Source organism: Phocoena phocoena, chromosome 21, assembly GCF_963924675.1.
Source record: "Phocoena phocoena chromosome 21, mPhoPho1.1, whole genome shotgun sequence".
Lineage (NCBI taxonomy): Eukaryota > Metazoa > Chordata > Mammalia > Artiodactyla > Phocoenidae > Phocoena > Phocoena phocoena.
The window spans coordinates 6778967-6792155 of record NC_089239.1 but is presented as its reverse complement, the minus strand read 5'-3'; the positions used below and the strand labels follow the sequence as shown (position 1 = coordinate 6792155).

Below are 13189 nucleotides of genomic sequence, written 5' to 3'. Positions count from 1 at the left end.
AATGTGCACAGAGTGGATCTGCACAGTTCAAACCCATGTGGTTCAAGGGTCAACTGTAGATTAATCTTTTGATGCTCCAAATAGGAACACTAAGAACTCATCTATAATTCTAAGTTACTAAACAGATGTAGATTTTAGCTTAATTTATGGAAGAATTAATATTCTAACAGTTTGAGTGTCTAATGTTATAAAAGGGACGAGTTACTGGAAGTGTTAATCTCTCTCAGGGATCTTACTGAAACTCGATTTTAATGGGGGAAATATGCCAATGAACCCAGAAAGACATAAAGAGAAAGGGCTGACACTCACCTCTTGCACAAACGAAACAAAAGCCTACATTTACAGCAGAGGAAGAGTTACTGCTCCGTTTGGAATGATTACTACAGATGAGAACGTAGGAAGACACAAATATGCTGCCGGCAGCAATGCAAGCATCTCCAGAGTGGTAGGCTACTGGGCACCTCAAACATCTCATCATGCGACCTGTTGAAAGACAATCAAAAAGGAATCTATGTAAGAAAGAATCAGCTGATATAAAATGAGATCTTTGGGGATCCAATGTGATGCTGGTTACAGTAATACAAAAATCTTTCTCTTCCCTAGTTTGACTCTGCTGTTCCTATGCTGTATGGCCCCTAAATGCAGTGCTCATCTAGAGGTCACTCAAAGAAAAATGTGTCTGTGCCAGTGCTGGAGAGATGCTGGTCTCCAATATGGCACCTGTTTAAGGAATTTTCAAGGGTAATTTTGAACATATGGAATTTTCTTCCCATGGTCTGAATTAGAACCTAGAATCCACTTACCTTACTATCTTTTGTGGCTGAGCTGTAATAGCTATAGATAAACAGAGGGAAAATGCCTGATGTTCTTTATAATAATGTGCTTACTGTTTGCTACTGAACTTACAAAAAACACAACTGTCCCCTTCCTTAGCTCTGTTGTACCTTTACTTGCTTTGTGGATATCTTTCTCCATACAGCAGGCAGAGCAGCAGTGCTGGGGACAGCGGAATCCTTTTGATTCAAAGATGGCAGTGGGGAATTTGCGGACACAGGCTTCATGGTAAAATTTCCCACAAGCACCAACAGAGCAACGCTTCACGTCTGTACCAGACACTTTACATGAAAAACACGGGTGCTCTCCTGGAAAATTGGTGAGGAACACAGATTAAATAAAATCTGATTAAAGCATATTCCTTTTAAATAGAAGCAGTCACTGACACCGAAGAGCTAATCCCCAAAGATTCTACTATTGTGTGTAAGATTTTTAACATACAAAAAAGGCACTGAAAATAGTTAAATTAAAATATGACTTAATAAAACTTGCTAGAATAATTGATTTGCTACAATAATTGATCATCAATTTGAGGATATAGCACCAAGAATCATTTAGATCTCCACTTGTCACTTTATACTGAAATTCCATAGAAAATCTAGAACAGAATTTTCAACACCTGGCAGCTGAGAGTGGCAAGGTCTTCCCAACATAGAATAAAGAAATTACCAATAAAAAGGCAGATTCCATTAGATAATCACAATTTCCATTTGTAAAACAGACATAAAATGAAAACTCATAATCCTAATAAAAAGAGAAAGTTATATCTACACATCTTATTCAAACTGTAGAAAATCAAGGACAAAGAGAAAATATTAAAATCACCCACAGAAAAAGACAACTACCTTCAAAGAAGCAAGACTGCTGACTGAAAGAGAAAGATGGAAGCCAGAAAACAGGGGATGCTATCAGTAAGGGCTCAAAGAAAACTGTCACCAGCCAGAATTCTACGCCCAGTGAATGTACTCTTTTTTTTTTTTTTTTTTTTTTGCGGTACGCGGGCCTCTCACTGTTGTGGCCTCTCCCGTTGCAGAGCACAGGCTCCGGACGCAAAGGCTCAGCGGTCATGGCTCACGGGCCCAGCCGCTCTGTGGCATGTGGGATCTTCCCAGACCGGGGCATGAACCCACGTCCCCTGCATCAGCAGGCAGACTCTCAACCACTGCGCCACCAGGGAAGCCCTGAATGTACTCTTCAAGAAGGAAGTGAAGTCATGGGGAGAATTAATAAAACCAAAAGTTGGTTCTTTGAAAAAGGTTAATAAACTGATATCCCTGGAAACAAGTAACTAATAAAAAAAGGGAAAAAAACCAACAATGTTAACATCAGAAATGAAAAATGATATATCACTACAAATCCTACAGTTGTTTAAAAAATAATAAAAGGACATCACTATATTTTTGCCAATAAATTTGAAAATTTAGATAAATCAACAGATTCCTAGAAAAACAGAACTTACCAACACTGGCACAAAAATATTAAATAGAAAAAATGACAGTTCTATAATCTATTTAAGAAATTGAAACTATAATTAGAAACCTTCCAACACTAGAAACCTTCCAACTGCCAAACATGTTAAGAAACAATCAGAATAGAAAAGAAAAGGAACAAGTGAAAAACAGATGTAGAAAAATAAATGCAACAAGGATGACAAAGGATTATGTTTTGTTATATAAAGAGTTCACATATGATGTTATCACTTATATGCAGAATCTAAAAAATAAAACAAATTAATGAAAATAACAAAACAGGGACTTCCCTGGTGGCACAGTGGTTAAGAATCCACCGGCCAGGGCTTCCCTGGTGGTGCAGTGGTTGAGAGTCCGCCTGCCAATGCAGGGGACACGGGTTCGTGCCCCGGTCCAGGAGGATCCCACATGCCGCGGAGGGGCTGGGCCCGTGAGCCATGGCCGCTGAGCCTGCGCATCCAGAGCCTGTGCTCTGCAGTGGGAGAGGCCACGACAGTGAGAGGTCCATGTACCGCAAAAAAAAAAAAGAATCCACCGGCCAATGCAGGGGACACGGGTTTGAGCCCTGGTCCAGGAAGATCCCACATGCCGCGGAACAACTAAGCCTGTGCGCCACAACTACTGAGCCTGCACTCTAGAGCCCGTGAGCCACAACTACTGAGCCTGCATGCTGCAACTACTGAAGGCTGCACGTCTAGATCCCGTGAGCCACAACTACTGAGCCCGCGTGCCACAACTACTGAAGCCTGCGTGGCTAGAGACCGTGCTCTGCAACAAGAGAAGCCACCACAATGGGAAGCCCTCGCACCGCAACAAAGGGTAGCCTCCGCTCACCGCACCTAGAGAAAAGCCTGCGCACAGCAAGGAAGATGCAACCCAGCCAAAAAATAAATAAAATCTTAAAAAAAAAAAGGAAATAACAAAACAGTCTCACAGATACAGAGAAGAAACTAATGGTTACCACTGGGGAGAGGAATGGGGGGAGGGGCACTAGATAGGGGCAGGGGTTTAAGAGGTACAAACTACTGTACATAATAAAATAGGTAAGATACAAGAGTATATTGTACAGCACAGGGAATACAGCCAATATTTTATAACAACTTTAAAAGTAATATAATCTATATTGAATCATTATGTTGTACACCTGAAACTAATATAATATTATAAACCAACTATACTTTAACCAATTAATCAATACAAAATAAAGCAGAATCATGGGGGAAAAAAGAGTTCACATATGGAGAAAATATATGTAACATATACAAGAAAAAATAAGAAGACTTATAAAGAACTATAAATCAATGTAGAAACGGCCTAATATAAAAGTGGACAACTAGTATGAACAGGAAATTGACAGAAAGCAGAAAGACAGACAGCCAATAAACATATGCCAAAATGCTCAACTTTGCTAGTAATCAGACAAATACTAACTAAAACCACAAGTGACATTTTAAAAATTCATCAAATAGGAAAAAACTTAGAATCTGATAATACCCATCATTGATCAGGGCGTGGAGAAACGGGCACTCTTATGTACTGCTGGTAGGAGTTTAAGTTGGAAGGAACTGTCTAAGAAGGCAACAGGGCAGTATCCATTCTAAAAGGAGACACTGACTTCCTGTGGCCTAGAAATTCTATAATACTCCTTGCTGTCTGTGTTAGAGGGAAGACTTGTACATATAAAAGGATGTTGACTGAAGCATTGTTTGCAACCGCATAAGACTGAAAGCTGTAATTATCTGTCTTTTAAAATTAGGATTAGCGTTTTCCTTTTGTGTCTGTGTTACATATGGAAATCATAAGTGACTATTTATTTGGATATCATCTTTTGGGAAGTGTTCAAGTCTTTTGCCCATTTTTCTTATGATGCTATAAAATTCTGAAGGACAAAAAATACAAGGAATAGTTTTTTGTTTTGATTTTTTACAGAAAGTGATATTTGGTTTTGGAAGTACCTAACCATTACAAATTGGCTAAGTCATAAAACTCCTTTAAAATCAGGACTTAAAACTGTGATATTCAAATTTTTGTTGTTGTTAACTAGCTTTGTTGTACAAATAAAATAGAGCAGTGTTAAACTGGCTGAATTATAAAAATTCTTTAAAATTAGTACTTACAACTGTGACGTTCAAATTTTTTTTTTTTTTTGGCTTCGTTATACAAATAAAACAGAGTACAGCAGGGTTATTTTTGTTGTTGATGTCCTGTTGCATATATATTATTTCAAACTATATTTTAACATATTGGTAGATCTGAAAGCAATAGTACTGTTTTGTTTTGTTTTTAAAATAAATTTATTTATTTATTTTTGGCTGCATCGGGTCTTTGTTGCTGTACACAGGATTTCTTTAGTTGTGGTGAGCGGGGGCTACTCTTTGTTGCGGTGCATGGGTTTCTCATTGCTGTGGCTTCTCTTGTTGCGGAGCACGGGCTCAGCTGCTCCGCGGCATGTGGGATCTTCCCGGACCAGGGCTCGAACCCGCGTGCCCTGCATTGGCAGGCGGATTCTGAACCACTGCGCCACCAGGGAAGGCCAATAGTACTGTTTTTAAAAACTTTTAGGGCTTCCCTGGTGGCGCAGTGGTTCAGAATCCGCCTGCCAATGCAGGGCACGCGGGTTCGAGCCCTGGTCCGGGAAGATCCCACATGCCGCGGAGCAGCTGAGCCCGTGCGCCACAACTACTGAGCTTGAGCTCTAGAGCCCGCGAGCCACAGCTACTGAGCCCGTGCACTGCAACTACTGAAGCCCGGGGGCCTAGAGCTCATGCTCCGCAACAAGAGAAGCCACCGCAATGAGAAGCCCGCGCACCACAACGAAGAGTAGCCCCCGCTCACCGCAACTAGTGAAAGCCCGTGCACAGCAACAAAGACCCAATGCAGCCAAAAATAAATAAATAAAATAAATATTTTCTTAAAAACCATAAAAAAATAAAATAACTTTTAGAAATTTTAAAAATTAAAAGAAAATTATTTTAAAGTTTAAAAGGTGTGACTTTACCTAATGCATAAACTGCCCTACGTAAAAATGAAATAGGCTTTCACTTGCATAATGATCAAAGTAAGTCTAATATAAATGAAAATTGTTGTAATTAGTGGTACCGTCACACTAACAGAGCTGACTGAGCTATAAACCCCTGTGAGACTTACGTTTAGAGCTCCAGCATGGGCACGCTTCCACTACCCTCCCCTCCTCACTAGCACATGGTCTTCCTTTAGAATAAGAAAGTAATAAGTAAAATTACCTGTTACACATTTTATTCAAAAGGGCAAATGAAAATGCTTTCTTTCCAGAAATCACATTTGTCTTACAACAACAGAAAGTGGCAGTATAAGAACTTATCAGGCATGTACCCTGTAATACTTTTTACATGTGAAGTGTTTTATCTTTTGATAAACAAAAAAAGACTTCGTAAATGATCTTAAACAATGGTTTGAAGAATCTGAGTTTTCACTCCTAGTATGTTGGTAGTGTACCACATTGGTATCAAACTGATTTTCATGTGATAGTAAATATATCAAAAGCAGTTTGAAAAACAATTACTTTTGTGGTTTTGATTTGCATTTCCTGGATTACTAATGATGTTGAACATTTTTTCATGTCTTTTTTTTTTTTTTTCATTTTTTCATGTCTTACTAGCCATTTGTGTATTTCTTTGGAGAAATGTCTCTTCAAGTCCTTTGCCCAATTTTGAATTGGGTTATTTGGGGGTCTTTGGTGTTTTCTTCTAAGAGTTTTATAGTTTCAGTTCTTATGTTTTGGTTTTTGATCCATTTTGAATTAATTTTTGTGTATGGTATAAGGTAAGGGTCCAACTTCTTTTGCATGTGGATCTAATTTTCCCAGCACCATTTATTGAAAAGACTATCCTTTCCCCATTGAACAGTGTTTGCACCCTTGTTAAAAAATCATTTGACCATATACGTGAGTTTATTTCTGGGCTCCCTATTCTATTCCATTGGTTTATATGCCTTTATGCCAGTACCACACTGCTTTAATTACTGTAGCTTTGTAGTAAATTTTGAAATCAGAAAGTGTGAGTCCTCCAACTTTGTTCTACTTAATTGTTTTTAAAGCAAATTTCCTTCTTAAATTTTCTGTTAGTTGTGTACCCAATTAGATTATATCGAACCTTTGTTGGCAGAATTCTGCTGGATTCTATAGTTAGAAGAGACGCCCTAAGAGTGTTTTAATACTGAGATACATGGTCCTTCCTATCAGTAACTTATCAGGCTGCACATCTGAATGCTTAATGGGGCCAGGCAGATTACATCAATGACTGAGTGACAGGGTTTTAGAAAAAGTGTCTGGTGGGGAATGTGGGGATTAAGGAGTATGTGCCTGATCCAAGTTAACACATGCAAAACTCATTCTGAGGGCCAAGTAAAACAATGTGCAGATAATCTGACCCTGAGGCTGCCAGCTGGCAAACTGTTCAAAAGCTTTACTGTAGAGTCTAAATGTGATAAATAAAATGATATTTTACACAGGGAAAAAATATGTTATTTGTTTAAAACAGCTTGTGTAGCTTAATTTTTGCCTGTGTATGTAGGTGAGTGTGTGTGTGTATGTGGTCAGGATATGTGATATGTGATCCCCATCCTACTGAGTCAAGGTGGCAGAAGGCAACGGTAAAGGGCAAGGACTCTGGGGTCAAGCTCTGCCTCCTGGGCCTGAACCCCAGTTTCACCATGTGTGTCTTTGTGACTCTGGGCAAGGCTGGAAAACAAACTCTCTAATCCTCAGTTCCACATTCTGTAAAATGGAAATAATAATAGTATCTATCTCATAACGTAGTGAGGAGCAAATGAGATGAGAAGATAAAACGCTTAGTACTAAGAGCACCTGGCATTTAGAAAGTATTTGGTTAAAAACAAAGTTACTGTTCTAATGGACTCTAGAATATACAAAGGATTTTTGGAGGCCTACGAGTAAAAAAGAATAAAATAAGTATCTACGAGAATCCAAATAATGGGAGGAAAGGAGTAGGAAAATAATAAGGTACAAAGGTAAGGTCAGCATATCGTAAATACTTGACATCCAACTGGCTCATAGCTTCTCACAGCAAAACCAAAACAAAACCCACAAAAACATGTGAACATGGTTCCTAGAAGCACTACCAGGCCATCTCCAGGTGACTTTTCACTTACCTTATTGGTACAAATTAAACAATTCTATTTTCTGCTTTCCATGACTTAACTAGAATCGTGGCTACACAGAGAAGAAATATGAACTTACATATTTCTTTCTCTGTAAGTTATTTTGACAGGTGGCAGTCTATACATGGGGTACAAGAGATAAATGATGACTCCAAAACCCCCATGTTTTAAAAACAATTTCTGATAGTTCCATCTTTCCACTAAAAATACAATCCCCATGCTTATAGTCTGTGATGGACACTTATTCTGGTCTATAAAGTCAAGGGATTTTAGATCAATTTATTGAGCACAAAAATCTCAAACCCACCTGAAAAATAATTCACTCTACAAACTTTGTATAGCTCTTTAGATAAAACATAAATATATCTCAATGATTTGACGGATTTTATGGTAAAGGCACTAGTGGGAGGAGATCTGACAATAATATTACGAACTGCTCTTTTGATGTCAGGAAGCCTAATCACTGGATGGTCTTAATTTGTTGGAATAGCTATGGGAGAGGAGATACGAGCTACATAAACATGGTAAGAGAGTGTGATGTCATGGGAGATGCGGGCACTGCACTTTCTCCACCCTCACCCCCATCTTCTCACATCTACCAGGACGCTCACCAGTTTTACATTCGACGCAGATGAACTTTCCATCAGGGAATGATGTCAATCCCAGGCACTCCAGGTGGAAGTGTTTGCAGCACTCTCCCTCGCAAGGAATCAGAGAATCCCCAGAGCTTTCACAGATCTGTAACATGGCAAAAACAACCCAGCTGTTCTCAAACTGTAACAGGCATCAGGACCACTGGGGGGGTCTGTTAAGACACAGATTACTGGGTCCACAGTTTCTGATTCAGCGGGTCTCGGGTGGGGCTCGAGAATCTGCATTTCCAATAAGCACCCTGACAATGCCAATGCTGCTGTTCCTTGGCCCTCACTTTGAGAACCGCTGAACCAGATAACTATTTCCAGACCCAATATGTATAAAGTTTAAAAGTCATACTTGATCTTTTATGATTCCTTCTTTGGAATCTGCATACTTTAACTCTTCTTCAGAGTGCAAAGCAGTATTTTTCAAAAAGGGTAAATATACATTAAAAACTTTAATACCAACTTCAATTTGAGAAGATGTTTTTGAAGTCAGCCATCTGCCATTTACTTCCAATTAATAATGGAGCATCACAATGAAGACTGGCACTTACACGTGAATAGTAAGTATTCCAACTCCGAAAGGGAAGAAAAGAGCCTGAAGTGGCTTGTAGATCTGTAGCTTGAAAGCAGTATCATAACTTAGAAAGATACTAACCTCTCAAACAGGAGGGAAGTGTATTACTGGCAGGATATTACAGCCTTTGTTTCAAGCTGCAGGACAGGTTGCCTGCCTACCTGACATACAGTGTCCTTCCTACTCATTCCAGTGCCTCTTCTTGACAAACTTGAATCCACGGACTGCACGTCAGAAGCATCTGCGTCTGCAGTAGCTGAAGGGCTATCGACTTGCTTTCCAAAGCCTACCTACATGGAAAACAGAACACATTTTTAAGAAAAACAAAAGTTTCCTCAAAATTAGGTGCTACGAAAATCCTAGTAAGACTTGCTCAAAGAAACCTTCACACAACCTCTTCCTCCTTTCTAAAACCCCTGGATACCCAATGTCTGGTGTTTTGAGAGAAACTGTTACAATTAAAAAACTACGCTCCTGTTATGTAAGAGATCAGCAAAATTAAGAGACCCGTAAGTTACAAGATGATTTCTTTTCTACCAGCATGTAAAAAAAAATTCCCTGTTCTCGCCGAGAAAGTGAGGCAAAGCATTACTTGGTTGTTTGGTCTGGCAAAGCGAGACAACACTGCGCCCAGGCCCTGGGACATATTTACCTGCAGGTCACTCAGTCCTCTGGAATCGGAGTCAGACGTGTCTCTGTACGTGGAACTAGCCATTTCTACATCAGTTGAGGCGCGGCTCCTTTTCTTTAGAGGTTTACAGGAATCTGAAATCTCGCTGGCACCTTAATACAACACACCGAAATTAATCCTAAAATAGTACTTAAAGTCTGTTGTTTTAATTTTTTTGTGGGAGAATATTTTCTTTCCCCAAACTCATCTGTAGTGTGAAAAAAAGCATAGCTCTCTGTAACACTGAAGTCACGAGTCAAAATTTCATAAGCTTCTGACCTTCCTGATGGTGAGTGATGTAACTTACAACCGCTCTATTAAAACACTTAATTCCGTGCTCCTGCTCTAAAGCTATTTTCGGGCAACAGAGCCCAAGTTCCAACCTAAAAACCAATTCTATCAAAACTGTAGGACAGCTGATCGATTTGGAGCAATCCAAAGAACCATTCAATTTGGAGGGGGAAGACATAAAACCCAACACACTGTGTAGCTTACAAATATGGTCGCAGAGACACCTCCATCTTGTTTTTATTAGGGATGTGACAAATCTTTGATTTGTATTCGATTCGTACACGGATAGTGCCATTTTCCCCCGAATTTTGCAATTCAGTTGATTACTGCCCCCCAGATAAATCCTGGATGTCCACAATTGTTCATCTGAGACTTCCTGGGTGAAGGGCGTTTACTGTGACCATTACAAGTGTTGCAGCACAGCTACATACGTCATGCCATCTAGGAGGCACAGTGCTGAGGGCTGTAAACAGACAATGTTCAAGTGCAGCCAAATCACGAAGAGCTGGATGAGAGGCCTCTGTGTGGACTTGGTGAGGGAAGGAATAAATATGAAAAAAAAAAAAAAAAAGGCAGAGAAGAGTGTGGAATTTTTTTTTTTTAAAACGGTGTGTAATACAAATCCAGCCAAAACAATAGTGCAAAAAGTTACAAAGCAACAATCTCTTGGGCTAATGCAGTATAGGCTATACAGAAACAGCCACGATGAAATGTGCACATCAGGCACGGTGAATACCAAGGAACCAAGGAGACGGTTAATATTTCAACCCACAGTTTGTGTTTTAGATTTTTTTTTTTTTCCCCCAAAATTTCCATACAACAAACAGACATCTAGATCAGCCCAGCAAGCTATGGTGGAAGTATGCAGTCCAGAAGAGACCACGGAGAAACAGGTCTCCCGAGGCCATGAAGATCCACAGAGGCTGAGCGGGAACAGCACTTGGTGTGCGGCACGGTCTGTGCAGGAGGATGTGGACCTCGTTAGACTGCTCAGGTGACTGGAACCTCGTTATCACATCCCATCCTACAAGGTTTTCACTGAATGTTTCCTTACATCTACAAATGAGGGTGCCTGCCCGTGTTAACGCTGATTAAAAAACACAAGTACACAAATCTATCTCCTTCATTGCTGGTGTATGGACCCAGAACACCACCACAAAATATTTCCTTGGCCTAAAAGATCACTGGATTAACAAGGAGTTTTAACAGAGGAACAGGAGTGCTGTACTGAGAGGCTTTCGAAGGGAAACACAGGTACCGCCATTTCCGATGAGTTTCTGAAAATGCTAGAAAAAGGACAGGCTGCCAAAGGCAGCCACCACGCTGTTCTCCATGATAACGGCACTAATGTTAAAAAAAATAAGAGCTTTTAATGATTGTAATGTATACAGTTTGGGCTGTTTGGCAAAACCCTGCAGATGTGCATTAATGACGCTTTATTTTAAAAAAAAAACAAAAACAAAAACAAAAAAACCCAAAAACAGTCCATGTTGAAATTGATCAGTGTAAGTTAAACGGTGGTTTTTAGGCTGGACCCATGATTTAAGCTGTACCCATCCAGCTCAGACCAAAAAAAAAAAAAAAAAAAGAAAAGAAAAAAAAAAAATCATTTGAATGTTAAAGCAATTGTTCAGAGTCTTGAAAAAGAAATCAGGCAGGAAAATGCCCATAATGATGATTGGCAAAATCAAAATTGAAAACAAAGAAACTGTTTATCGAGCCGCCGACAAAGAAATCTTGCATGGAGACTACAAGTCTGGAGTTTCTGGGATGAAATTGTACAGGAATCTCAGTCCACAGTTTCCTCACTCGCTGCGGAGACGGAGCTGTCACTGAATCTGACAGAGCCCTGCACTCCCCGGTCCGCCGACCCTGTGGAATGGTGGAAACACAACGCAATCAGGCCTCCTAATCTCGCAGCGATCGCGATGTCTTTTCTTGGAGCTCCGCCAAGCAGTGTTCCCTCCGAGAGGCTGTTCAGTTCTGCTGAGGATCTCCACGGAGACCATCGCTGCAGACTTCTCCCCGAGAATGCAGAGAGGCTGGTGTTTTTTTTTTTTTTTTTTTTTTTTTTTTAAAATAATGCAATTTGCCCAGAGTAAACTACAGGTATTAAATACAGTCTGATCTCACCAAAAACGCACGAATCATGCTATGGAGTTTGTACTGTAGTCAAATTGCACACAGAAAAGTACAGACTTAAGTTTAAGGTTTCTTAAACTTTGTGCATATCTCAAATAGATTCTGCATAAGGTCATCAAATAATGGCCATAAATATGCTACGAATCATTTTAATATACAAAAAGATTTTACAGCACTGTAAAAATAAACGTGGCAAGATTTTTTTTTTTTTCAATCAGGTTGTCTTGTCTGATTTGTCATAGTCCATGTTTGACCACTATTGACATAGCTACTATTCGGTATTCAGTCGAATACCAAAAAAAGTGGATTCGTCACATCCCTAGTTTATAAACCAGTGAAACCCCAGAATCTTATGGAGAAAAGTTGGAAACAGTATCAAGCCTACGTGGTGTTCTCCAATTTACCAAAACAAATAAGACTTTTCACATGGAGGCACAGAGTAAGATCAATTCTAAAAGACACACACGCACGCATGCGCGCACACACACACAAACACGGGAATACTTCAATTTCACACAAATTATCGACTGAAGAGCAACAAGTGATTTACAGAGACACACAAAAATACATGAAGTACAAATAATTCTTTCAAATTGTTTTTAATCAAGGAAATGCAGAGCAACATTATAATAACTCACCTTTTTGTAATCCAGTCTTCACTGTAGCCTGAGGAACTGTTTCAACCTGTTTGGACAGAAAAATACAGCATTAATGGGGAATTTTTTTTCACTTAATTAACAGAGGGAAAAAAATAATACTTCGATCAATCTAAGTAATGATGAGCGATTAATGTATCTGAAATCTGGACTCGGTCCCATTTTCTGGTAAAGTTCTCTGTCTCAGGGTCAGGGAGGGTTTAAATTCTAGCTGCCTGTGCTGGATGCCAAGTGACAACACACAGCCACATGCTTTTGAGCAACGACCTTTCCCACCATTCCCTTGGTATATGAAAAGAACACAAATACTTTCCTCAGTGTCTGGGAGGCAGGAGAGGGGTTGTTTCTGCAACCAGCCCCGATGTTGCTATAAACCCCTCCCGCCCCAAAGACGTTAGGATAAATTTTTACTTACTATGATACTCAGGTTAATGTAACTCACGCCACTTTAAGACCCTTCCGCGCCTGCACTCACATCTAAGTTGCTGGGAATCAGGACCCTCTCTGTAGAGAGTGCTACAGGGCTCCATACAGCTGGAAGCTCAATACTTTTGCTGCTAGTACAAACTTAAGAAAATAAGTTTGTGATATTGCAAAAGCACTTTCTTGAGTGTCTTATGAACAGTGTCTTGATCCTACATTAGGAGAGCGAGATCAGAAGTTATTCTGCCAATGTTTATGTAAAACACGTGGTAATTTGAGGATTGAACCGTTGGAATTAAAGGAAGGATGCCATTTGGAGGAGTACCTGCTTA

General features: G+C 39.8%; 1 protein-coding gene across 2 annotated transcripts in view; it reads right to left on the bottom strand.

Moving 5' to 3' along the window:
* NSD3 (nuclear receptor binding SET domain protein 3) overlaps window positions 1-13189 on the bottom strand; it is a 103992-nt gene that overhangs the window by 25659 nt on the left and 65144 nt on the right. The window contains exons 8-13 of one of the 2 annotated variants that reach the window (XM_065899779.1): window positions 12417-12462; window positions 9328-9458; window positions 8837-8965; window positions 8072-8198; window positions 945-1142; window positions 310-483 (exon numbers count right to left, since the gene is read on the bottom strand). In XM_065899779.1, the coding sequence (XP_065755851.1) occupies window positions 310-483; window positions 945-1142; window positions 8072-8198; window positions 8837-8965; window positions 9328-9458; window positions 12417-12462 (805 nt within the window). Of the gene's footprint in view, window positions 1-309; window positions 484-944; window positions 1143-8071; window positions 8199-8836; window positions 8966-9327; window positions 9459-10217; window positions 11509-12416; window positions 12463-13189 lie in introns of those variants that run through there. The other variant, XM_065899780.1, reaches the window with a different exon arrangement.